Source organism: Lissotriton helveticus, chromosome 1_1 (genome assembly GCF_964261635.1).
Source record: "Lissotriton helveticus chromosome 1_1, aLisHel1.1, whole genome shotgun sequence".
NCBI lineage: Eukaryota > Metazoa > Chordata > Amphibia > Caudata > Salamandridae > Lissotriton > Lissotriton helveticus.
Window position 1 is genome coordinate 1298482887 of NC_136057.1, and position 27928 is coordinate 1298510814.

Below are 27928 nucleotides of genomic sequence, written 5' to 3' on the forward strand. Positions count from 1 at the left end.
CAATGACAGAAACAGCAAAATACAAGTCGGGCGGCACACTATGCTAAACAAAGATTTTTAGCGTAAGTGTTTCAATGCCATGCCGCTAATTTCACTGGCCACGCCCCTTTGAGAGACCCCCCCAGTTTTTTCATCCAACTTAAAGCCCTGCCCCTTCTACATTTTGTTCCTTCACCCGCATCATTTGTTTCCTTTGCTCCTCTCAACCTCATCACTTGTTGTCGACTCTACTTCCCTTTCCCTGTTCTGAGTTCTATAATTTTGCTTCCCACAGCACTTATTCCCCGCTGCCTATTTCCAATCCTTGTCTGCAGAACTCGAGTATACAACATTAAGTTGTTTGGGAGGATTTCTCTCAATTCCTCTATTACCTTCTTACCTTCCATTTCATCTATACCTCTAATATACTCCTTTCCTGTCTACAACAGCTCTCTCCCAATCCTCACACCACCTGTTTTTACACCACCCTTCTTTACTTTACTCTACATTTCCTTCCTTTTCCATTCTGTCTCCTCTTGCATCTTCTCATGCATTCCCCCACCTACTTCTTTTCTTTTTGATTCTCCCTTTTCACTTCTCTTCTAAATCCGTTTTATCCGTCACATCTTTCTTCCTTTGCCAACAGACCCTCGCGTCCACTCCTATCGCGTCTCCGAACTTCTCCCACCCAATTATATTTTGTCAGCTGTTCCTCCATTTCTCCCTAGCTCCTCCTTACCCCCTTTGCCCCTCCCAGGCTCTGCTTCACTTGTTTTCAGACCAACGCCACCCCGTGGGGATCAGCTCCGCCTTCTTGTTGGAGCCGGTAGCGGTTCTCCTCAGACAGCCCAGAGAGAGTGAATAGTCGCAGAGTGCCTGCTTAACCAGGGAAGGCGGTGAACACTGGAGCTCTGAGAGGGGGCACCGGGGTCCGCATTCCAGGCTGGCCGTACTGGGCTCCCTTGGCAGCAGCAGCGCCCCTCCTTCCGCTGCTTGGCTGTGGACAGCCCTTCTCTCTCAGGGAGCTGCGAGGGCACGACTAACCCTGGCACTAAACTTTGCCGCCTCTCCCTTCGGCTCCAGGATGCTGGCGATGGGCGCCAGCACGGCCTTCCTCGGCTCCCTGGGCCTCATGCGGCTCGCGGGGCTGCCCTGGTCCTGGAGCCTGGCCGCCACCCTGGGCGTCTACATCGGCAGCGGCGGTTGGCGCTTCCTGCGCATCGTCTTCAAGACGGCGGCGCGGGACGTCTTGTGAGTGACCCTGGCGCGCGACCTTGTGTGACGCGGCGCGTAACTAGCAGCGCAGCGCAGCGTAGATGAATGCACGTGCCTTGCTACTTGGGGGTTATCTGGTGCCGAGGTGCCAGCTGGTAGCTAGATTGATGTCTGTGGGATTACAGGACTGCAGCTGTAACCCCGGCTTCCGTGTGCACACCACTTTATCTGCACTGCTCTATTTCCCTCATCAGAAAATTGTGAACGCTGAAATACTGAATAGCAGCCATTAGTGCTTATTTTAAAAAACAAAAACACACACACTTCCGTATAGGTACTACATACATAAATGTCTGAAGCATGCATTCTGTAAATGGGCATCTATCTTTATGTACACTTCCAAAGCGCCGAAGCAGTCTATCTAGGAAAAATTGGATGGGTCATGTTCGCACTTTATAGCTCCTCCAAAAAAAAAAAACTTTTTGAGCTCCATCTTCCACGTTCTGCATTGCGAAATTAAGTCACGTGACAGCAAGGCCCCGCTACATGAAAATGTGATGTAGAAGTATTGAAAAGCAAAGCAATTGAACTGTAGAATGGTGCTGCATAAATCTTATGTTTGAAGTGCTATGACCTTTAATAGCACTTAGATCTTACTCGGAACCCTACTGAATGCTTTTAATTGCTTGCTTCATGAGCCACTACTTAACACAGAGCTTCTGTCAACTTTTATCTAACAAGGCTATGGGCACCAATTCACGGTCTCTGCTCACTGTGGAACATACCAAACTGCTTGATCAACATATATTCACTACACCCTGTTCTCACACTCCCGCCTCCCTGTCTGCTGATTGTCTGCACAACCTCCACTCATTGCTCGCGGTGCACCCACGCGCTGACTGACATCTCTCTCCCTCCCAGATGAACGTTCCACTACATCTCCTCACACTGAATGCTGGACTGCCTACTGATCCTCCTTTGGCTGTCAGAACAATCCAGTGCTTAATTTGAGCAGGTGGTTTCCGGTGCTCAGCAACTCGCACTTAATTGTCAACTCGGCATTTATGACACTTAGCAACACTGCTCCGAGTTATGTCTAACGAGTTTGCCGCGGATGCCACTATGGGGTGGGGTAGGGTAGGTCAGTGCATTTGCTTCCGCTTCTTATATTTGCACATCACAGATCTGGCTCATGGCTTCATCCTTTCGAGGCCGATTAGCAGAGTACAATTGAGGTAGCACCTTATACTAATGTGTTACAAACGTATACAACCCTGGCAGCAAGTGCCACGTGGAATGCAAGCCAGGCATATTCTGAAAACAGGCCTACTGAACACTAAACGTTTAAAAGAAAAGGCACCATCGTACTTCTATGGGTGACAGGGCAGCTCTGCTGGTTAATGCATCTGCTACAAAGCTTTGCTTGTAACCTGTTGGTCAATGGTTACGGTTCCAGTGGAATGGGCTTGGCCCTTCACCCATCTGAGGTTAATAAAATGAGTACCTACCATTGAGATGTGGAATGGTGTACAGCAGGGCCAGACGGGGACAAAAAACAGTCACGGGCAACAGTTAGCAAACAAACCAGATAGCTGACAAAAAGTGGCCCACATTTGCAAATCAAGTTATTTGAGAGCTAATAAAGTCACGCTGTGTCAGTCTAGGTTTGTGAGACTGCATTTATTTGTGTTTACAGTTTGCTGCAGGCAATATTTATGGTAATATCACGGAAATCAACAGTAAAAAAACGTTCCCATACACTGGCCTGTGAGTCCAGCCTGTCGGGAACTGCCAGGGTGCCCTATAGGCCAGTCCGACCCTGGTGTACAATAAAAGCTCTGGAGAAGCAGCTGGACACTTTACAGAGATGTCTTTCTTTCTCTTTTTTTTTTGGTTAACAGGCTGTCTCGAACCAAGGTGCTGTACAAAGAACAGCAGACGAAACCTAAACCCGCATGCAAAAATATATAACTGAAGCTGTTTTTTGTGTGTTTTTTTCCTTTTAAGGGATTGGAGGGCAATGTTATTTGCAGTGACTCACACAGTTAGTTGGGTGAGTGGTGAAGCCAGGAGAAAAGCTAGCCCGTTATACTTACTCACTACAGCTTTCCCAGTCTGTGCACCTGCTGGAACAGGTTAAAGTAATGTGTGCAATAAAATATCACTGTACCATACTTTATTGCACATATTACGTTAACCCCTTCTGCTCCAGTTCCGTAAAAATCTCCTACGAATATGACTAGTTATTTTGCATGCAATTAGTTCGTATGCCATTACTACGCAGTTTTTGCTTAGCAATAACCGTTATTACGCAAGTTTTTAGTTGGCATACCATTACATTGAAAGTGTTAATGTAGGCGAACTAAAAACTTAGCTAGTTTAAAAAAAAAAGAACACTACATACAAATACACTACACTACAAATTCAAAAGTTAAAAACACTACCAAAACCCTCAAAAAGTTCAGTACCTTACACTACTAAAACACCACTACACTACCCCCTGATGACACTGCCCCTATCCCCCGTCCTGTCCCTACTCCCAAACGCTACCCTGCACGACCCCCCCAACACTACCCTAAACGCTAAAACACTACCCTACACTACACTAACACCACAACCCTAAAACACTACCCCCAGAACGACCCTGCCCCTAGCCCCAGTCCTGTCCCTACTTCCAAACACTACTCTGCACGACCCCCAACACTACCCTAAACCCTAAAACACTACCCTACATTACACTAATACCAGAACACTACCATAAAACATTACCCCCAGCACAACATTGCCCCTAGCCCCAGTCCTGTACCTACTCCCAAACACTACCCTGCACGACACCCCGACACTACCATAGACCCTAAAACAGTACCCTACACAACTCTAACATCAGAACACTACCCTAAAACACTACCCCCAGCTCGACCCTGCCCCTACCTCAGTCCTGTCCCTACTCCCTGTCAACACTACTCTACACTACACAAACACAAGTACACAACACTGCACGACCCTACGCAGCCCCTCTTACCTCTCCTCGTGGTTCCTATTATTCACCTCCACACTTGGTTCCAATCTTCTCCCCCTTCCTGTTTCCTCCGTCGTGGGCAGGCAGAATAAGGAGCCCCGAGGGCAGGCGCGGAGATGGGCATGACCAACAGCCAGCCAGAAAAGCAGCAGCAGACCCTCTTCCTGAAAGTGGACGATCCCTCACCGACTTGCGCACGCCGCAGACCCTCTTCTTGAAAGTCGACGCCCCCTCACCGACTACGCATGCGTTGTAACAACTTTTGTACTAAAGGCTATGCGTTGTTACATCGCATGTGTTGTAACGCTTGCATAGTAATGGTACGCGGACTAATGTCCGCGTACTAATGGGTGCTAACGATCTCCTACAGCATTATATGTGGAATCGGCCCACTGGAGAATGTTGTGGAAGAGGTGTGGTGCAGCGGCCAGGGTGCCTGACTCCAGACCACAGGGTTCACAGTTTGATCCCCGGGGGAAGGTTAGCCCAGCACCATGTGACTGGGCAATAGCTTGCTTAATCTTCCCTAAGACCCCCGGCGCCGGGACACCTCTCTGGAGGTAGCTGTGCGCTTTACAAATGCTGGTATTTCATTATTATTTACTGTAAAGCGCTCAATCACCTCTGGGTGAAGGACGCGCTCTTATATATAAGCATAAATAAATACATGTAGCCTTATATTAGAGCGGGCCCTGCAATTGATATCTGAGTATTGCAGAAAGCCTCACCAGGAACTGTTTTTTCAGTTTTCCCTATTTTTTCCCTTTTTGCACTTGTCGCTTGCCTGAACCTGTGAGTGTGGGGAGGCCGGAGGTGGTTGGGGGGGGGGGGTATTTGCACTTGTAGTGAGAGCTGGATATAGATAGATGCGAGGTTGACAACAGCTGTCAAGGAACTGGATATATTAGAATCCTTGCAGGGAGGGGCTCTTTGTATCCTGGTTGGGGTGGGCGTGGAAGCATATGGACACCCCAGGGGCCCAGATAGGGTGATTCCAGAGGAAGGGAATCTCGGAAGATACAGAGCAGAAGACTTCGGGGTGACAGACACAGACTCTTAGCAGCAAAGTGATGGTGGGCGCTGCCTTATCCTATTGGGCGCGGTGGGGCATTGTCTGGCAGAGTTCCTATAACTTGACAGTTCTTGTTTTTCATTATTTGTTCATTGAATCTTCATCTCAACCCCCTGATAACTCCTGTTGTCACTCTTGAGTGCAAATATGTGTCACGTATTAGTTGCATAGGAATGTAATATGTAACAAGCATTTGCAATGCAATAGGTCTCGCATTAGGAAAGTTTGAGCTATTGGTATTGTAAATGACAATTTTTTTATTTATGTGCTGGTTTTGAATGAATGAATGAATGAATTCCGATTTGTAGAGCGCACATAGCTGCCCTGAGGCGTCCAAGCGCTAAGCATACCGTCTGAGGTTTGGGTTAGAGGAGGCAGGTTCAGCTCCATCATTAAGTAGTGAATAGGAGCGTTTTCAGGTGTTTACGAAAGGAGAGAATATTGGAATTAGATCTGAGATGCTGGGGCAGAGCGTTCCACCTCTTAGCTACATTGTAGGAGAAGGAGCGGCCTCCTGACCTTGACTTCTTTATTGGCGGCACAATGGCTAGATTTGCAGAGGTGGAGCGCAACTGTCTTGTGGGGAGGTAGGGTGTAATGAGAGGGATATTGATTGCCGGTCCTGTAGACCAGAAGGTCTGGTGGGCAATACAGAGTGCTTTGAAGTTTACTCTTTCCTTTATAGGGAGCCAGTGCAGTGTCCTCAGTCCGGGTTTTGCTGATGATCTGCGGGGGAGTTGTAAGAGTGTTCTAGCTGCGCAATTCTGTATTAATTGCAGTTTGCGCAGGGTGAAGTCAGGGGCTCCGAGATACAAGGCATTTCCGTAGTCCAGTCGCGACTGAATTAGGCCCAGAACCACGGTCTTTCTTGCTTCAAAGGGGAGAAGAGGCAGGATCTTCCTGATAACTCTCAGGATGCCGAAGCAAGTGGCAGAAAGTTTTGTTGCCTGTTGATCGAACGACAAGGATCTGTCAAGCCAGACACCCAAACTCTTGATGGCGTCTTTGGGAATAGGGGCAGGGCCCAAGCTGGGAGGCCAGAGAGTGTCTATGGTAGATGGTACGGTATGACCCAGGAGCATGAGCTCAGTCTTGTCTCCGTTAAGTTTGAGACAAGACTTGGTCATCCAGCTCTTGACCATCTCCATGCAGCCAGCGAGATCTACATTGGCTGAGGGTCCGCCTGCCTGTGCTAAGGAGACCACCAGCTGGGTATCGTCCGCATAGGTAACGATCTTAATACCAAATGGGCGGACGATCTCAGCCAGTGGCCTCATGTAGACGTTAAATAACGTCGGGCTTAACGATGATCCCTGCGGGACTCCACACTTCAGAGGCTTTTGAAAATAGAAAAATTAATAGCTTTGTCATTTACAATGCCAATAGTTTTAACTTTCGCAAATGTGACACCTATAGCATTTGTAACGCAATATGTGTTGTATTTACATGACTTAGATTTATTGATATTACAAATAAAAATGGCTTGTAATTTTTTTAATAATTACTACTTAAAAAAAGTTACTGTAATTTATTATAATGGCAATAGCTTAAACTTTTGTAAATAACTTTTGTGAATATTATGTTCATTGTATTTTATTATGACGAAAATCCAAGAACAGAAGTGAAATAATAATATCTTTTTGGGACATTGGTAATAAAGCTTGAACCACCAAATTCATATCCTACTTACTGTTGTAAAAACGTGCTTTCTACTAGTTGTGCAGTTTCAAAGCGCTGTGAGTGCTTCTAAGTATTATTTATAGCCATGTTTATGTAGGGAATCCTGGCTCCGCTGCTTGGGCATGTTACTTCCCTTATCTGCCTGGAATGGAAGCGCCTGAAGTTTCTAGACTCTTCAGAGCGCTGGGAGGAGGAGGAATGATGCCCTGATGTCAGTCGAGAATGTTTTGCATTCCTCTTTTATGGCTGTCGTGTTTGTACCGTGTGGCTGTACCGATTTGGGGGCCCACAAGGACCTTGTTTTCCTTAAGCCCCGGATGGGCCAGGTCCCGTGGACAATGTTGATAAATACGCTGCCATATAAAGAGTATGTTTGGTGCCTGAACGTTGCATGCCACGAGGGAAACCACCCGATCCACTGTTCTCCCACACAGGCTTACACATCCCACACGCAGACACAAACTCACGCACAACCCAACACGAGTATATACACAGCTGCCCACAGTGCACACACGTCCCAGACATGAAACAATTGTGGGTTTTTTCTGTAGTATCCACAACTAATAGCAGCCGTGCATCTAGCCTACATTGCGACTGCAACCCGGGGGATTGCAAACCAATTCCAAAAATCGAAATAAACCGACGGACAAGTGACGGATGACTGGACACCACCTTTCTAAAATTGCCAACAAACCAGTTAAAATTAATATATTCACTTAAATTGCCGATACAATGGTGTGAATGGCTTCCGCATAGGGGGGATAGAGCTACAATGAACACACTAGCTAAGCTGCCTATTAACCAAATGGGTGATTTATTCCATGATGGGACTGTTAAAACATGGAAACAGGCATCACTGCATACATATGGGGTTACAGCACTGGATACATTTCAGTATCCTAGATTTCGTAGTGCCCTGAGTGTACTGTTGTGTTCCGATATGGGTGAACCGATAGAGATGTCGTCACTGACGTACCTTCTCCAGGCACAGTCTCCACAACGTTGTGTAACCATGCTTTACTCTTCATTTAACGTTCCCTGTGAGCAGAACAAACAATAATTTCAACTAGACTGGGAGGAGGAGCTTGGTATGGTTATCTCGGAGGCACAATGGTCTTGGTGTTTTACTACCATTAAGTCAATTTCCTTGAATGGCAGGCATCGTCTGTTACATTTTAAGTATATTCATAGAACATATTACACACCAGCACGTCTACATAGATATGGATAGAGGGAGGATGATAAATGTCAGAGATGTTCTGCGACCAATGCCCACTTTACGCATTTAGCTTGGGAATGTCCAGGCATACGTAGTTTTTGGAGCAAGGGATTTAAGGTCCTTTCCAAAATGCTAGATTCTGAGTTGACGGAGACTCCATTAGTGGCTCTACCGGGGTATGACAAACAGATTCCAAAGGGAGTTTGCAAGTTGGCAGCACTAGGACTACTTCTGGCCAAGTGGAGGGTGGCCATGCGGTGGTTGAGAGGCCCCTTGCCTACTGTTGAGGGGTGGAAGAAAGAATTGGCATACTGCTCCACCCAATCTAAAAATTATAATGCTTTGATACCAGTGCGATGGCACCCAAAGATATATGGGGTCCGTACCGCCAGTATTTGTTGGGTGTTAATGATACTGATGATTCTCAGGATGAGTTAGACCGTACAGGTGTGGGTTGAGCAACATATTATTGCAGGGTTATGCGTATTTCCTAGTTGCTTTAGAAATGTGACATTCTTTCACCACTATGATCCTGTGTGACGCATTGGGTAGGATCTTATTGCTACATTGAATCACTGGGTTACTGACATGCTCTTATTGAATCATAACCGTACCACTCATTGCTTATATGATCTCAACCTTGTGGAATGTACTCTGCACTACTGGCTGAAATGTATGTTTGATCAATTTTTGTTTATACATTGTGAAAATGAAAATAAAGTTTTAAAAAAAAACTTTGCTATTGATGCTTGACTTCACCGGTAACTAATGGAGCACATTCAGAGCCGGCTTCATTGAATGATGATGACTTACTCCAGTAGAGTGATTCTGTACAGCTGTAGGCGTTTTCTCGTACACTCACTTGTCTGTGGTGCTTTAACCAGCTGCGTAACTACTCCTTTTGATATTTCAATTGTGTTTCCGTATATTCCATCATTACTAAACAGTAGCAACTGCTGCACAAAAAAGCTTCTTTACAGACCTCATTTGAAAAGGAAACTGTTGTGGTAGAGCATGCTGCATGAACTGGCACAAAGCGTCTTAAGGCTGACGTAAGTGTCTACGCTACACTGTCCGAACTCCTTAAGTGACAACGCCGACACGCGTCAGTAGTTGCAAACACACTTTCACAAGATTGATGGGAATTTCTGCCTCATTACCCGCTCTACGCATGCCAGGAGATGTCCAACAAGCTGGAATTAACACATTCAGTTATAAAACGAAGTCCAAATGAGTGACTAACAGTGGGAATTCAAATAAGCTTCACACAGGAACACTGCAAACACAAATATTATGTATCAAGAAAAATCTAGATAGTGTGGGGCAAGCAGGCCAGCAGTCCAAATATAGTGTTGGTTGTCTTTTCTTGAAGGCGAGAGTCGAAAACATTGGACTTTCCGCTACTACGGCAGGCAGCATGGCAGACAAGCGGCTTTTCAGACCAACCCAGCGAGGAAGAGATGAATGCATAAACGTCAAGGGCCGATGTGGGGGAAGCACACAGGTTGTTACGGAAGTAAAAATGATACAGACCTGTTGGAATTTAAGTGAGCCCGCCTTAGGGAAATCTACCCGCCAGCAGCTATCCAGTTCACATGGGGCACCAGGATCTTCCGGCTACTGACATCAACGAAGCCTCTCGATGGCCTCATAGCCAATAAAAAAAAACGGAAGTCAGGCACTTTTGCCTGAGACGGGGGCGGGGCCTGCAATCCGGCAGGAAGTCCCGCCCGCCGCCGCCGCCGAGGAAGAAGTGGAGCCGGCCGACTGATGGCCTCTCCGCAGCCCGGGGCTCCCAGGTGCTGGAGGGAGCCCCGGAAGTGAAGTCCTGCCCCCTGGTACCAGCGCTGCCATAGATTAGACACTGAACACGCCGAAAGAGCCCGGTAAGTGGTGGGGGTCGCGCGTGTGTTTGTGTGTGTTCGAATGTGTCTGTGCGTGTGTGTGCGTGTGTCTGTGTGTGTGCGCGTGGGCTTGCGTGTGTGTATGCAGTGTGTGTGTGCCTGTGTATGCCTGTGTATGTGCGCATGCGTGAGTGTAGAGTGTTTGCGCAAGGGAATGAGGCAGGAGAGGGGCACGGCGCCGTGCGCGCTCACGAGGTCAAAACTGAGCACATCTGCGCTCGTGCACCCTCTCATGTCCACATTCCCAAAAACGGGTAGCAATAGTTGTCGAAGCACACTGCAATCAATGCTTACGCATTGAATGCAGGTCGTGCTTCGACCTAAAAAGGCAATAAAAAGATTGTAAAAACAGGGGGGCTAGGAAGGACACAGGAAGAGCTGGAGACCAAGTAGGAGGTACGAGGGTAGAAGAGACGGAATATGGGCAGATTGTATGCCCCACTATTCATAGATCTCATCTGCAGGTGTATGGCTCACAGGCCAAAACCAGGTTCATCAGTGAGCACGTGAAGAGGACTGTGGCTTTGTTGGAGAACTCACACCTTTCTCATTTATTTTGCTTCATTTTGTTCTTTCTTTCTTTTCCTCCCTTTACACATTTATTTATTTTGTCTTTACTCTCTGCCTCTTGAATTTCTTTCTCAAGCTTTGCTTTCCCCTACAGCTCCTAGCGATGCTTTCATGTGCCCCAAACTCCTCGAGCGGACCACATCCGCACTGTCCATTTACCCCAAGCTCTTCATGCATGTGGTGTCCATGATGTACCCCAAAATCTTCCTGATCTCTCTGTACCCGGATCTCCTCGCACTGCCCATGTGAACGAAGCTGCTCAGTCACCTGTGCCCGTAGTCCATGTGCCCATACCTCTGTTCACAGACCACTAGAGGTGGGGGAGTCACTGAACGCTCAAGCTAGAGACCCTGCTCTGGCTCAGTCAACTCAAGGTTCTCTGTGACCCTCAAACCCAAACAAGGCAAGCTTTCATGTGGCTTCTGCCCACCACCCATGCTCCAACCTCATGCACCAAGAACTGACTGCAGAGCTGTGACCTTTGATCGAAAAAAGGAGAGAAAAAGAGGTACCCGTTTACCGGCTGAATTGAGTAATGTGAAACTAGAAAACCTGGGATCAAGGCCAGTTTCCCAAACTTTGTGAAGCTAGGTACATATTTTACTGCACCATGACAGACCCTTCAAATAGGAGTGCAGGGAGTGTACTGTACAAAAAAACTGTATTTCATTTAATAGACTATAGTATTGCTCCATGTGTAAGAATCTAGGCCATATGTTGGGTGTACATGCCAGCAGACTTGCCTCGTAGTGTGCAAGTGTGGTCAGGGTGTGGGAGAGGCATGAATGTTTCTAAAATCATATTTAAAAAGTATCCCTTTTAATAAATGCCTCTGAATGCAGTGATATATATATATACGTACGTACTAAGGTGAATTGCGCGTTTAAAAACATTTTGCAAAGACTTAAACACATTTTTATATGATGTGTGTTACAAAATTCACATGCTAAACATTTTCATGCCACAGTTCATGTGCTGACGTTTGGAGCCAAGCCAGACCCTTGGCGGGCGAAGATCACCTTTTTAATTTCTTGGCTCTCCCCACCTGTACATGTTACAAAAACCCCTTGCGCTCATGTGCCCATGTACATTAATTCCCACCCATACTGTGCGTACGTGGGTGCATAAGTACAATGGAAGTCATCAAATTACCTGCACCAAGTGTAGAGTAGTGGGAACTGCCATGGTCAGCCTACAGCCAAGGAAAGAGTAGGCCAACACCCCGCATCCATAACTCCCCCAACAATTTGGACAGGAGACTCCAGATGTTTTAAGGGAATAAGGGATGGCACATCCTAATGACTGCAACGAGTACAATCCGCACTAAGGATAATGGAATTCACTAGTAAGGGCAATATCTCTGTGTCCCATGTCCTTATCATTACTTTCGAGATTTACGTTAGCTAGGCTGGCCTTCACAACCAGACCACTGTAAACATAGAAAAGAGAACACTAATCATGTTTACTTTTATTCAATTAGTGAATAAAGACCAAAAGAAGTTCCTGTGGAAAATACACATTTTCCTCATAAGATTGCCCCTTTAGACAGCCGAAGAGCAATTTGCAACTCAACTGGTCTCAGTTAAAGGGTCACCCTGAGCCTCAGCCCAGGAGGCCACAATCACTTAAATGGCGTTGCACTGTATTCCTTAAGGTACATTAGCCAGACCCCCCAGGATATTGCGGCATGGATTAGCAAATTTAGCGGCACAAATATGGAAATTTAGCTGCATTTTTGCAGCACTTTATTTTACTCATATTCATCCATTTTCAGTTTTTAAACAATGGAAACTGTTTTAGCTGAGTATTCCACTTTGAAATAGGCAACCTGGGATATGGAACAGAGGATGCAGCCCACCGGTTAATGCTGTTATCCCTTGGAAATGCAATCCTCCATTTGCTTAGCCCATTCCATTCCAGAATACATATTCGTCTTGCCATCTCAGATACAGCAGCCTTTTTGGAAATCACAGATGAGGCAACTGCAAGCTGTACAGAAGACAGTCTCTCCTTCACGGACTCAACCAACGGAGACTTGTTGCAAGCATTCTGCAACCATGGCTTTTCAGCACAAGTGCAAAAGCTCACATCACAGAGCAGCTGACATCTCATGACCTGCTCTCGACTGCTGAATAACTGTTCCATTTGTTCCGATCTGGCAGGTCTTGAACAATATAGAGACTATGAGCTCCTGAGAGCCCAAACTCTTGCATTCGACCAAGGACAGTATAATACACATGCACCAGTGAATTTAAAAATCTTACTGCATCCTTGCTGAAATGCCAGGTTAAATTCCTGTAATTATATCCCTTGCTTTCCCAACATTACTCCACCCCACCCTAGAGACCCAAAGCCCCCCACAGTTTATCGAAGTTGCTAGAAACTAGTAATATAAATTAATGTTACTTCTCAGGCTTACCTAATGGATTGAAACTGTTATTCTGTCTGTAGGCCTTGTTTCTGCTTTGAACTAGTCATTTTAGTTTCACATAGCCCTCCAAGAGTAATTTTTTTTTTTAAGTTTCACAGTGCTACCATCTGAAAGTCCGTGCCTGAAAACTAAGCTTGCAGTCGAACATGAGTTTTGCATATCCAGAGACAGCAACTATACTTGTTGCAAGGATTGTCTTTGGCTTCACCGGCTGCGTCTTACTAGCTGATAATGTTTGTAATTGTACATTTCATTATTTGTGTCTGGACTATTTGAGGTACAGTTGAGGCTAGCTAGCTCATGCATAAACTATTTTGTTCATATTTTACTCGAGATTTCGGGCTCCCTGTTTTATCAGCAATCCTGTATCTTCCTAGTAATTTTCTGTAATTACCTAAATATAGTGTCGGAGTGTTTCAGTCTTTAAGTGTGTTGGCATTTCACCAACAACCTGTTCTATTGTCATGTTGAGTATTAAGTGTTAATCACCGCCATCAGCCCTCCACTTCCACCCATGACACAAGCAGCTGGTACTGAAGGAGGACCAATGCTCCTGTGTTACCCCACAGTACACACCCCTTCCCCCCAACCCCCCAGGTACCGGAGCATCCTTTTGCTGCTGACCTAAGCTGCTTCAGCTTTTCCCCGCACTCCTTCATTTTCGCGGGCACTTCTGTAAACATCGCAGCATTTTTACAAAAGTGTCGATTTCGCAGCAAACCTCGAAATCGCGAAATCCTGGAGGGTCTGATTAGCTTGCCACAAGAGATACTCCTAACCAATAGTTGTTCTGATCCTACAACTCAAAGTAATATTGAATACTGTTTGGCCCTGGTTAACACGACCAAATGCCAAAAAGAAATATTTATGAGTGGCAGCTGCTTTGGCATTTAAGTGGTGGGGAAGCTCGTGCAAGGGCAGTGCAGGAGAAAATAATTTAAAAAATAATGGCTACCTACATTCTGCAGCCTCTGTGCTCTTTGACCTCTGCTCTCCGACTCCTGACATGCCACAGGGTCCTCTATGCCAATCTAGACACTGCTCTCATGCTGGCATGACCCAGCAAGAGAGCAGCACTGTGATTGGTATTAGCGCCATAGTTAGATATAGTAAGGGACGTGACCCTCTGCTTGTTTTCCACCCGGCTGTAAAGCACAGTTCGGGTGGAGACATCCAAGTGCGCATGGCGGTTTGGCCGGCCTTTGATAGCTGGTCAAACCGTCATGGGCATTTAAAGTAGTGCCACCACTCCTCCTCCTTCCTGCGGCGGTGTCGACGTGAATGGGCGGCCCCTTCCTCAGCTCACTGCAGGAAGTAAGCAAGGAAAAATAAAATGATAATAACCTTTGTTATTATCATTTTATTTTTCGTTTTTCACTGCTCAAAAGCAATGGGATGATGCTCCTCTGCCTTAGTGGAGTTTCTTAAACATATGAGGGCACTTTTGGTATGCAGAAGCCACTCTTTTACATCTTACTGATTAAAAAAGTTTCCTCTTCCTTAGAGGGACGAGGCGGGAGAAACGCGGGTCATAACATTTCTTGCCCCCTATGCATCTTGGAAGCTAACTTGGGGAAAAGGCCTGATTATGTTTGAACATGACCTTGTAATGCAGTTTTTTTTAAAGGAGTGTGTTTAATAAGGCTCCAAGTTCACCAATCGTTCCGACTGAGGTAACAGCTGCTAAAAATACACCCTTTAAAGATGGGTACCTTACGTCATCTGAAATCGAAGGCTCCAATTGTACTTCCTGGAATGCTTTCAAACTAGTGGAAGATCCCATGGAGGAACAGTAAATCTAGAGGTAGGCCTAGAAATAGATAATCTTTCAGCAGCCTTACCACCAGCTAATCCATGCTAGAGTTAAACCAAGGTTCTCTAAAGCTCTGATGGCAGCACACTGGTTTCTCAAAGACCAGAGGGGCCTTTTTTTATGTCTCGCCTAGCAATTCAGCGCTTGCGCTGTTCGCCATGGCGAGCTCTATTGTTGTCGACTTGGGTTCGGAAGGGGGACAGGAGATGTGCACTCGTACAAAGGACAGCAGTTGTAAACGCGTATGGCGGCGTTAGCACAACTTGCAGGACAAGAGATGTGCACGTGTATGACTGGTGCCCCGTTAACACGCCTCCCGCTTCCTTGCTCAACAACTCGCAGGACAGGGGATGTGCACGCGGGTCTGGCTGGCGCCGTGTTAATACGCCTCCTGCTTCATTGCTGAACAACTGAGAGGACTTCACATGTGCACGCAACAGCCTATGGCACGTTGCCTCTGTGTTGGCTTCCTTGCTAAACAAGGACAGGAGATATGCACGCGCCAGCTTACACCGCGTTAACATGTCTCGTGCTTCCTTGCTTATACGCATACAGCAACGTTACCATAACTGGAAGGACAGCAAATATGCACACACTCTCAAAAACACATCCACGCCTCTGGTGCATGGCGTGATCACATGCACTAACCAGCAAACAATAATTCCATTGCAAAAGCTAGTAAATATTACATAATTTGACCTCGCAATTAACTATACAAAGCACCAACACCAACATATATGTTGATATAATAGCTATTTTTTTAAAAGATACACAATACTTACAACATTCGCTCCACTCCCCTCTGCCGCAGGACTTATAATAATAAGCAGCTGCAGTTCACACGCATCAGAATGCTACATATTCTATTAACTAGCGTAGTACTTACCATCCGCAATAAACGTCCACCGTTAAAGTGCTCCCTTGCTGCCGAACAACGGTCACTCAGGAAACTCCATAGCTAGCCCTCCAATCTGCCGCGCGCTCTTCTAGCTTTGCACCTTACGTACACACTCCAAGCATTCACCAATTCGCCTTTATACATATAAATTAGTAGGTTACACCAAAATATATTTTAATATCTGGCGCTAAAAATAGGTTTCATTATGTATTCTGTCCCTATATTGACTCCCACTTCTTTAATGTTTATATAATGTTGTACTTCCTACTTTTACAAAACCATTCTTACAGTTGCACTGTAATAAACAACATTTTTGTTATAATGCACATTTTTTTTTGTACAGTTGCCACACTTAATTAAATAGCAACCAATAATTCCGCTACAAAACCTAGCAAATATTACATAACTTAACCTCCCACTCACCTATACAAATGCCACCAGCAACATATACCTCGATATAATATCTATTTAAAAAAAATACACAATACTTATAACATTCGGCCCAGTCTAGTCCGACGCACCTGCAGCTCAGACGCATCAAAATGCTACATATTCTATTACCTAAAGTAATACTTACCCTCCGCGATAAATGTACACTGTTAAAGTGCACCCTTGCTGCCCAACAACGGTAACTCTGCAAACTCCGTAGCTGGCCCTCCAATCTGCCGTACGTTCTTCCAGCTTTGTACCTTACGTCCACACTCCAAGCTCCCGCCCTAACCAAGGCCACTTCTCCAACAAACATTCAAAACTACAGCTTTCGCAACACCACTTTCGCCACAAAAAAAGAAAAGCTCCCATTAAATCAAATGACAACAGGATAAAGAGGTCCACTAACTGCACGTATAAACAAGGCTACATCAGTAGACTGTATCTCTAACATTTCTGACTCTACAGTTTTATGTAGGACAACTGGATAGGCAAGATCCTTCCCTCATTATTTATCTTTCATTTCTTTAACCTGTTCCTCTTTCCCATTGCCTCTCAGAATATAAACATTACACATACTCACATTGCATTACTATTTCCAATAACAAAAGCTCCAACTTTTACTACTGCGAGACCTATTGCATTGCAAATGCTTGTTGCTTTTGGAACCTATTTAGTAAAAACTGAAGGACAGACGAGATTCTGCATTTCACCAGAGAAAGGGATCTAGAGGAACACCATTTCTTAAAATTCCCCCGATGCTTCGTGTAGGAATTCAAAGTATAGGGACGTCTGGAACCCTGAATGACCTCTGCTAGATGTTCTGGTACCCCACTCGTTTGAAGCCTGACCCCCTCAATCTTTGCACAGACAGAGCTAGCTTCTTGAGAGGTAGACAGCTTAGTGACTTGGGAGAATAGGGAGACAGGAGAATTCTCCTCAGAGGAAAGAGAGGCATAGCTTTCAGAAGAGGAAACCAAGATTGGCGAGGTCAGAATGGAACCACTTCTCTCACTGCTGATTCCCTCTGAATTGTTACGAGTAGACGAGGGATATGTAGAAGAAACGATAAGACATATAGCAGATGAGAAGGCAAGGTGAAGATAGAGCATCCACTCCCAATGCATCTGACCATGATAGTGAGAGAAGAACCTTGGAAGTTGTTTGTCTTTTTGGGAGACTAAGAGTAGAAAGGGTTCCTCAAAATGTTTGCATATTAAAGACCACTCCTGGGGAGTGAGGGACAGAGTCTGAGATGATATGAGGACTCTACTTAGTTTGTCTGCTGTTTTCCGTGATGTCAATCGCCTTTAAGGAAAGAAGATGGCTTTCTGCCCATCACCCAGTCATTAGTGCTATTAGATTTGGAGGAGGATTTTCTTCCTCCCTGTCGATTAATGTGCACCACCACTGTAGTGCTGTCTGTTGTGTTGTCTGTCCAAATAACCACATAATAATTGACCATGTTCTGTTCTTCTTGAAGTGTATCAGCGCCGGATGAATTGCTGATAAGGCTGTCCCATTTGATGATTTCAGTCTGTCCTTTGTTGACCATCTCCCTTGAGTCATCCTATTTTACATCATTGTTTCTCATCTTTTGGATCTGGCATTCCTGGAGGGGAATCTCTTACCACCCCCAGACGGTAATATAAAGGGAAACCCTTGTTTGAAAATTCTAGTTTTCGCCACTATTGTAGTTGCCCTCAATCAGATCTGCTATAGAGATCTCCGTTTCCCAATCTATTAAATCAGGTTTCCAATATTTTGCTAGGCAAAGCAAGGGTTTTCTCATGTGAAGCCATGACCATAATAATGGTACCACGCAAGATGCCATGCATCGTTATACCTTCGGCCAATGTCTTGCTGGTGCTTCAGCTTGAGCTAAGCGAGATACGAGTGTCGTTCTTAACCTTGTTGCTCTATGCTTTTGCGGAAACACCATACTAATCTCTGTCCTGAAATATTCTCCTATGCACATTTTGTCTTGAGAGGGATTCAGTTTGCATTTCTCCAGACTGATCATTAAACCATGTTGTGTAGATACTCCTTCAATATAATCCAACCATCCAGAACTCTCTTGTGATCGGTAATGGAGGAGCCAATCATCCAGGTATGGAAACATATTACACCCCTGAGGATGTAGCAGTGTCACCAAGGGAGCCATCATACTTGTGAATAGCCTTGGGGCAGACTTGAAACTAAAAGGCAATACCTGGAACGGATAGCATTTCTTTAGCTCAAAAAATCTCAGACAATTCTAATGTTCCTTTATGATAGGTGTATGGAAGTAAGCGTCCTTCAAGTCTATTGTGATCATGAACGAATTGTCTAGAAGTAAAGGAATTATTTTCTGTATTGTTTCCATCTTGAATGGAATTATTTATATCGATTTGCTTATCCCTCTTCAAGTCATTTGCCAGCCTGAACTCTAGAAGTTTGGCAAAAAGAGGACTTTGATGAGTACCAAAAACCTGAACAGATGGATCTGTGTTGTGGTGAAAACAAAAAGGGCGTTTCTTCTCTTTGATAATGCTGTGTGGCTGTTATTCCTGCTCTAGGCCAAACAGTATGTTTCCTTCAAAAGGCATTTGTAAGGCCATTGATATGTGTGCTTCATCAGTATGCCACACCTTCACATAGAGATTTAATGTAGCGGAAACTGTTGTTTCTTCCGCCAATGTAATCCTCTTACTATATCAAAAGACATATTGGATAAGAACTCTACTTGGTTCTCCGTCATTTCTAGCAGCGAAGAGCACTCTAAAAATTCTCTTATGTCCATAATCAACTACTGTCTTGTGTGGGCTCCATATATTCCAGCACGCATGGCTAGATCAGGTCCTGTATACATTTATTTTTTTAGTTGGGACTTTTAAGATACTCTCCTATGTCATGGAAGTTCAACCAACCAGAGTAGCCACAAAGGAATCCATTGTAACAGATTTTAGGCATATTTTTTTCTGTGTCCTCCAGAGGGTATAGGCTACACATAAGTCTAGGAAAATTTATTTTGTCAGAATCCCTCCATTCTCTCTTCACCACCTCAGAGACATGTTGGTGAATGGTAAGTCCTAAGGAGTATGGTTGCTGAAACTGTCTCCGTATTGATTCTGAAGAAGTAATGGGTAACCTCTCCATTAGAAAACCCACATTTTGCCTTATTCTGCGCAAGATTTCCGGGGACCTATAGTTTCCTCTTTGATCAGAATGAACAAGCCCAATACTTTCATCTTCTGCCCCCAAGCTTGGTCACATTAAGTGCAACTCAGACTTAAGATACTGTAAGGCAAGCACAGGCTCTAACACAATCTTCCTTATCTTATCCTCCAGGGACTGCTCCTCACGTTTTATGACATCTTGAGGGAGAAGTACTGGAGGAGGAAGAGCCAGATATCCTTCTCTTCCTAGAATGCTTGCCCAATTGCACACACAGGATTGCAGTCAACATCTCTCCAGGGCAGGGACTCGCAACATTGTGTCCCATTTGCCAACTGTTTAAATAGAGAAAAACCTGCGCTCTTGTTCTGCAGGCGACATACATGCTTATTAACCCCTTGACCGCGGCGGAAATTCCGCAGCGGTGCGGGTGATTTACGGCGTGGTTCGGACGGCCCCCGGCCGTCCTCCGCACACGCCCACCATGACGCCGGCCGCCGGCCGTCCGACGCATGGAAGGGGTTAAAAAGTCGACTGCGCATGCATATTACACATTCTAATGCACATGCGCGAGCCGAAAATATAGCAGAGCAGAGCGTAATTCTGCACCCACCCGCGACTCCACCAGACCTCTGGCCAGCGGATAACAACTCCGGCGCCCCTTGTGAGTTCGACGTAGAACTTACCCATCGCCTGTGTTATCTTTACCTACATCTGAGTTTGGTAAGATGACATCCAGGTAAGACAGAGTGAACTTCATTGTCCCCCCCTCCCCCAGGGAGTTATGCAGCCCCTGTTTACCTTGTTCCTGGCTCAAAGGAAATGTGACGAGGTACACCAGAGCCAGGAAAAGATCCAATGTTCCTATTCCATCCTGGCCAAAGGCAGGAGGGGGAAAAAAGTGACATTCTCTGGGTAAGACAGTGCTTATAGCATCCAAGGAGTGGGTGGAATTATGTCTTCACTTCCTGTTTCCTTCTCCAATCTGAGGTGAGTTCACCTCAAAAGTGATAACTGAGACAGTGCTTAATATGTTAAAGAACAAGTGCTGGTGTCCAAAGCTTTGATCAGAAGCCCGCAGATGACACCCATGTGCCGAATACCAGGGCTACATAGTCTGGAATCCACCTTAGGCAGCATTAATCGACTTCCAGACGCTTCTTGCCTTTTATCTCCCTCCTGCAGGTTCCTTTCTCTCTTTGTGGTGTTTTTTTTGTCTTTATCTTCCTTCGTTGTGCGTTTTCCCTCTCTTGAAAGCCAATAGGTCTCGCCTATGCCAGAACTATTGGCTTTGCGAATATGTTTTATCCATGTCGGGCACCAGTGCGACTGCTGTTCAGCATGGATAAAAGGTAGTGGCATAAAGGAGAGTGGCATGGAGTAGAGTGTTACTAAGTAGAGTGTTATGGATTGGCGTAGAGTGTGGAGTGGTGTACAGTGGCGTAGAGGTGAGCGGCATGGAGTGAAGTGGAGTGTCATCGAGTGGTGTAGAGTGCTGTGGAGGTAGTAGAGTGTCATAGAGTGGACGGGCGTAGAGTAAGTGGAGTAGAGTGTCGTACAGTGGAGTGGCATAGAGTGGCGTGGAGCTGAGAGGAGTGGTGGAGAGGATGTTACACAGAGTGGAGTAGAGTGTTGCAGAGTGGCATAGAGTGAAGTGGTGTAGTGTGGTGCAGGGTAGAGTGCAGTGGCGTAGAGTTCAGTGGTAGTGTTGGAGAGTAGACTGTTGTAGAGTGCATTGGAGTAGAGTGCAGTGGTGCAGAGTAATGGGTGTAGAGAGCAGTGGCGTAGAGTACAGTGGTGCAAAGTAGAACAGTGTGACGTAGAGTGCAGTGATTTCGAGCACAATGGTGCAGAGTGCAGTGGCGTAGAATGTTGCAGGGTAGATTAAAAGGGTGCAGTGGCAGGGTAGATTGGCGTAGTATGCATTGATTTTGAGTAAAGTGGTGTAGAGTGTAATGGCATAGAGTGCAGTGGTGGAGAGTGGAGTGGTGTAGTGTAGGCTGCAGTGGCATTGAATGGTACAGAGTGAGTGGTGCTGCTTGCAGTGGCGTAGAATAGATTGTTCCAGAGTGCAATGAAGAGGCATAGAGTGGCGTGGTGCAGGGTAGAAGGCAGCGGTGTAGTGTGCACTTGAGTAGAGTGAAGTAGTGCAGAGTAGAGTGGAGTGGCCAAGACTAGAATGGTGTAGAGTGCAGTGGTGCATAGTAGAGTGGCGAAGAGTAGTGGCGTAGAGTAGAGTGGTGTGGAGTGGCATAGAGAGCAGTGGTGCAGAGGACAGTGGTGCAGAGTAGAACAGTGTGGCATAGAGTTCAGTGGTGCAGAGTAGAGTGGCTGAAACTAGAGCGGTGTAGAGTGCAGAGGGGTAGTGCTGTGGTATACAGTAGAGTAGCATAGAGTAGAGTGGAGTGGTATAGAGAGTAGTGGTGTAGAGTACAGTGGTGCAGAGTAGAACAGTGTGGTGTAGAGTGCAGTGACGTAGACTACAATAGTGTAGAGTGCAGTGGCGTAGAATGTTGCAGAATCTAGTGGTGTAGAGTGCAGTGGTGCAGAGTAGATTAGCGATCGTGCGCTACCACATGATGCATTAGTTAAGTTAAAAATTGCCCGTCTCATTTCTATAAAAGCTAGGCGGGCTGTGAAAGTTTGTCTTTCTAAAAATGTGGTCATTGTTCCAAAAAGTTTGGGAAACCCTGCCCTAGCATGTTTCTCTAAATTCTTCTTTTAACTGGTCCCACATGTTTGCAGACTGTAGAAGTCATCTTCGTTTCCACCACCCCCTGCTGCTTCACTCTCCCCCAAACTTTAAATGTTTACACCACGTCGTGAACTCCCAGACACTTGTGCTTCAGCCCGCAGTCCCTGCAGTTCACAGCTCATAGGCATGAATGAATATAAATTTGGTAGAGCTCGAAATTCGGCATTAAGGCGCTGCGGAAAGGGATCAGAGTAAAATATGTCTAAGATTTCGAAGGCTTAAAGGTTAGGGCAGGTGAAGAGCCAGGTCTTCAAGGTCTTACAAAATAAAGAGTGAGTATCCAGAGTGGAGATTGAGGGGGGAAGGGAATTCCACAGATTAGCCCCTATCAGCGAGAAAGCTGAACGACTGGCTTGTCTAGTGAGTTCTATGCTCGTTGTGCGCAGACCTCCCTCCATGCAACCCCAAGTCGTAGTCTTCTGCATTGAGGTGAAACCGCGTGACCCACCCAGCGCGCTCTTGCCTCATTGATCCGATGCCAAGTGTTCTGTGACTCAGCTGCGAGCAGGACTGGTTCAAAGGGCCTAGGGCCAGATGTATCAAAGGGTTTTGCCCATGCTGTGTCTATGGGGAAATGTGTTGAATGATATGGCCCCTAGTGTCTGCACTGTGCCAAAGCATTCTGCGGGGATACAGAGTGGCGCTGCTCTCAAGCGACATGTCTGAGGCATGCACCTCAATTCAGACTGGAACTACGTCTTCCCATACCCGCCCCGTGAAGGACTAGCAGAACCAACATAGCTTACATAGACTCTGCTTGCTCACTCCTGAAGCTTCTGGCACTTTGGCCTCTGATGTGGCACGCATTGGAGTCCAGCAGCCCTAAAATACATGTCAGCGGAATGCCCGCCGTGCCAGGGTCTGCGTCTCTGCTAAGTTTCATAGGACACGCTACAGTCCAGGTTATTTTTCCTTTGAATTCTGGGACTCGTATTCCTAGTTTTAGAATGGAATAAACCCAACTACAAGTCCCAGAATTCAAAAAAAGAAACCTGGGCTAGGGCAGCTAGTCATGCAAGGACCTGGGAAACTGGGCAGCACTGGGCCCGTTAGCATTGAGGGAGTCTTGCTCATGGATGGATGTTGGCAAGGGAGGAGCAGACACCTTACGGAGTCTGGTGGATTTCAAAACTCAAATCATGTTATCTAAGGAGCCGGGTCTGAGAATTGCACCCCTCCAGTGGCATGCAGCCTATTGCTGTTTGAAAAGCGAGCCTCTGTGCTCACGTCGCTATACGAAATGTTACAATTTAGTGCAGTGAGCTCTCTCATTCTTCAGCTTATTTGGCTTGTTTTACAGTATGCTAAGCTAGGAACTCTCCCTGCAGCACATGTGTTACTGCAATCTGCTGTGAGCTCCACCTACACGGTACACCGGGTCTGTCTCTGTCCATTGTTTAATTTGTAATAAAAAAATATAAGTGCCAGAGTTGATGATGTGGGTGAGGGTGTTGCTGATTGGAGATCCTCTCATGTTATAGATGTGGTGGGGGCAAGGATCTGTTGGACCTCCGTAGTGGACCGTCTGCATGATTTCTGCTGTGTCTTTTCTGGTAAGTGTTTTCCATTTGGTCAAGTGTCAGTCTTGGTTTGCGGTGGTCAGGTCAGAGATGAGGTCTCTGGGGTCTGGTTGTTTTTTGAAGTTACTGTAGATGTTCACTATTTTGCTGTGGAAGAAGTTTGATACGTTGTTGCAGAGTTCCTGTGAAGGGGTGATGCGGTTCAATGCTGCTTCGGGGGTGGTGAAACCTTTGTCCTGCAACTTTCGGTAGTATGATCTGCTAAGGAAGTATGAGACCTGGAAAACCCTGAGTTAACGTGTGTTGCCATATTCTGCTGGGAGCTCCCACGCACCTCCTGTGCCTTTATAACTTATGTTTGTGTGAGCTTGGAAGGGAGATCATCTCCCAGTGGGGTGTGTTTGCCTTGTATAGGGAACGCCCATTCACACTCGTTTGTTTATGACTGGAATGGTGTTACCATGAGCATTGCAGGGTCACCTTACCCCTGTGCCTTCAAGATCCGTGTCCCGTACACACTGCAGGTGTTGTCTGCTCCCATGCAGTCCCCTTGCGGTATGTGTGGGAATCTCACACCATTGCCTCCCATGCTACACCTGTGCCTTGTTTATTAGTCGGCCTTGCACTGCTTCGACTCCCGCAGTGCCTGATCCATTTGTGAGGGTAGCCTGCACTGCTGTTCACTTCTTTGTGTGAGGGAATAAATCACTGCACACATGCTGTCCTGTACTGTGTGTCTTAGTTGAGTTACTGCTGCTCATGCTCTATGTGGTTTGTGTGTGGGGTGGACGGAGGCTTGCAGTGTTGCAGTTGTGAATATTTCTCTTGTTTTGTGGGTATGTGGTGATGGGATCTTGATCTTGCACTTTGCTGCCCAATCTACACCTGGTCTTTGTGTGAGAGTAGGGCTATAAGTGGGATGAAAAAACTGGTGGTCTCTCAAAGGGGCATGGCATAAAAATACACAAGGTAAAATCTGTGCTTAGCATAGTGTGCTGCCCGACGTGTATTTTGCTGTTTCTTTCATTGCATCCAAATATATGATACAGCAAGTAACATACCTACAAGAAGTCAGGGCTATTGGCTTTGTCAATGGTTGTTAGCTGCATGAGATAAATAACAGCGACTATGGCTTGTATATAATATTGAAAAAGCCCTGGTGACACCACAACAATGTTGCTGCTCCTGAGTTTAAAAAAGAGAAGGGAAATCCAGAGAGAAAATGACTCTTTAAAGGATTTCCCTTCCCCTACACACTCACCTGGCATGACGTCATGCTGTAACTTCTCCACTGATGAGAAGTGAGCAGCGCACATCGATGTGCCTGCTGTCACGGCAGTCCAGGAAAAAAACGGACCGCCTGTGCCAGGGCACAAAACAGAGCCCGATAGGGACCCGTTTCGAAGCCCCTTTTAACAAGCATTGAAAATGCAATAGGTCTCGCAATAGAAGAGTTTGACATTTTTCGTTTTGCAAATGGATGAGTGGCGTTGCGTGGATGAGTGGCGTTGCGTGGATGAGTGGCGTTGCGTGGATGAGTGGCGTTGCGTGGATGAGTGGCGTGTGTGAGTGGCGTTGCGTGTGTGAGTGGCGTTGCGTGTGTGAGTGGCGTTGCGTGTGTGAGTGGCGTTGCGTGTGTGAGTGGCGTTGCGTGTGTGAGTGGCATTGCGTGTGTGAGTGGCGTTGCGTGGATGAGTGGGGTTGGAATGCAATAGGTCTCGCATTAGAAAAGTTGTAGTTATTGGTCTTGTAAATGACATAATTTATTTATTTTTTCGTTGTTAAAATTGCTAAATTGATGGCTTTGTCATTTACAATGCCAATAGTTATAACTTTCGCGAATGTGACACCTATAGCATTTGGAATGCAACATGTTTTGTATTTGCGTGACTTATATGGCAGCTCTGGTCGTTATGCTACATCTCTAGATAGTTTTATCTTTCGCAAATGTGACACCTATTGTAACACAATGTGAGGGTGAGGGGTTGAGGGTGAGGGGTTGAGGGTGAGTGAGGGTGAGGGTGAGTGAGGGTGAGGGTGAGGGGTTGAGGGTGAGTGAGGGTGAGGGTGAGTGAGGGTGAGGGGTTGAGGGTGAGGGGTTGAGGGTGAGTGAGGGTGAGGTGTTGAGGGTGAGTGAGGGTGAGGGGTTGAGGGTGAGTGGAGGGTGAGTGAGTGTGAGGGGTTGAGGGTGAGTGAGGGTGAGGGTGAGTGAGGGTGAGGGGTTGAGGGTGAGTGAGGGTGAGGGTGAGGGGTTGAGGGTGAGTGAGGGTGAGTGAGAGTGAGGGTGAGTGAGGGGTTGAGGGTGAAGGGGTTGAGGGTGGGTGAGGGTGAGGGGTTGAGGGTGAGTGAGGGTGAGGGGTTGAGGGTGAGTGAGGGTGAGGCGTTGAGGGTGAGTGAGGGTGGGTGAGGGTGAGTGTGGGTGAGGGTGAGTGAGGGTGAGGGTGAGTGAGGGTGAGGGGTGAGGGTGAGTGAGGGTGAGTGAGGGTGAGGGTGAGTGAGGGTGAGGGTGAGTGAGGGTGAGTGAGGGTGGGTGAGTGAGGGTGAGGGGTTGAGGGTGAGTGAGGGTGAGGGGTTGAGGGTGAGTGAGGGTGAGGGTTGAGGGTGAGTGAGGGTGAGTGAGGGTGAGGGGTTGAGGGTGAGAGGGTGAGTGAGGGTGAGGGGTTGAGGGTGAGTGAGGGTGAGATTGAGGGTGAGGGTGAGTGAGGGTGAGGGGTTGAGGGTGAGTGAGGGTGAGGGTGAGTGAGGGTGAGGGTGATTGAGGGTGAGGGGTTGAGGGTGAGTGAGGGGTTGAGGGTGAGGGGTTGAGGGTGAGTGAGGGTGAGGGTGAGGGGTTGGGGGTGAGTGAGGGGTTGAGGGTGAGTGAGGGTGAGGGTGAGTGAGGTTGAGGGTGAGTGAGGGTGAGGGGTTGAGGGTGAGTGAGGGTGAGGGTTGAGGGTGAGTGAGGGTGAGGGGTTGAGGGTGAGTGAGGGTGAGGGGTTGAGGGTGAGGGTGAGGGTGAGGGTGGGTGGGTGAGGGTGAGGGGTTGAGGGTGAGTGAGGGTGAGTGAGGGTGAGGGTGGGTTGAGGGTGAGTGAGGGTGAGTGAGAGTGAGGGTGAGTGAGGGGTTGAGGGTGAGTGAGGGTGAGGGGTTGAGGGTGAGTGAGGGTGAGGGTGAGGGGTTGAGGGTGAGTGAGGGTGAGGCGTTGAGGGTGAGTGAGGGTGAGGGGTTGAGGGTGAGTGAGGGGTTGAGGGTGAGTGAGGGTGAGGGTGAGTGAGGGTGAGGGGGAGGGGTTGAGGGTGAGTGAGGGTGAGGGTGAGTGAGGGAGGGTGAGGGGTTGAGGGTGAGTGAGGGGTTGAGGGTGAGTGAGGGTGAGGGGTTGAGGGTGAGTGAGGGTGAGGGTGAGGGTGGGTGAGGGTGGGTGAGGGGTTGAGGGTGAGTGAGGGTGAGTGAGGGTGAGGGGTTGAGGGTGAGTGAGGGTGAGGGTGAGTGAGGGTGAGGGGTGAGGGTGAGTGAGGTGAGGGTGAGTGAGGGCGAGTGAGGGTGAGGGGTTGAGGGTGAGTGAGGGGTGAGGTGAGTGAGGGTGAGGGGTTGAGGGTGAGTGAGGGTGAGGGTGAGGGTGGGTGAGGGTGGGTGAGGGGTGAGGGTGAGTGAGGGTGAGTGAGGGTGAGGGGTTGAGGGTGAGTGAGGGTGAGGGGTTGAGGGTGAGGGTAGGTGAGTGAGGGTGAGTGAGGTTGAGGGTGAGTGAGTGAGGGTGAGGGGTTGAGGGTGAGTGAGGGGTGAGGGTGAGTGAGGGGTTGAGGGTGAGTGAGGGTGAGGGGTTGAGGGTGAGGGTGGGTGAGGGTGGGTGAGGGTGAGGGGTTGAGGGTGAGGGTGAGTGAGGGTGAGGGTGAGGGTGAGTGAGAGTGAGTGAGGGTGAGGGGTTGAGGGTGAGTGAGGGTGAGGGGTTGAGGGTGAGGGTGAGTGAGGGTGAGGGTGAGGGGGTGAGGGTGAGTGAGGGTGAGGGGTTGAGGGTGAGGGTGGGTGAGGGTGGGTGAGGGTGGGTGAGGGTGAGGGGATGGGTGAGGGGTGAGGGTGGAGGGTGGGTGAGGGTGGGTGAGGGTGAGGTGGGTGAGGGTGAGTGAGGGTGAGGGAGGGTGGGAGGGTGGGGTGAGGGTGGAGGGTGAGGGGTTGAGGGTGAGGGGGTGGGGGTGAGGCTGGAGGGTGAGGGAGGGTGAGGGTGGAGTGAGGGAGTGAGGGGTGTGGGTGAGTGAGAGTGAGGGTGAGTGAGGGTTGAGGGTGAGGGGTTGAGG

General features: G+C 47.4%; 1 protein-coding gene across 1 annotated transcript in view; it reads left to right on the top strand.

Moving 5' to 3' along the window:
* The first annotated feature begins 731 nt into the window (after positions 1-731).
* The window catches only part of SLC27A1 (solute carrier family 27 member 1), a 225170-nt gene continuing 197973 nt past the window's right edge, over positions 732-27928 (top strand). The window contains exon 1 of the mRNA XM_078681203.1: positions 732-1230. Within this exon, the coding sequence (XP_078537329.1) occupies positions 1064-1230 (167 nt within the window). The 5' untranslated portion in view covers positions 732-1063. The remainder of the gene's footprint in view (positions 1231-27928) is intronic.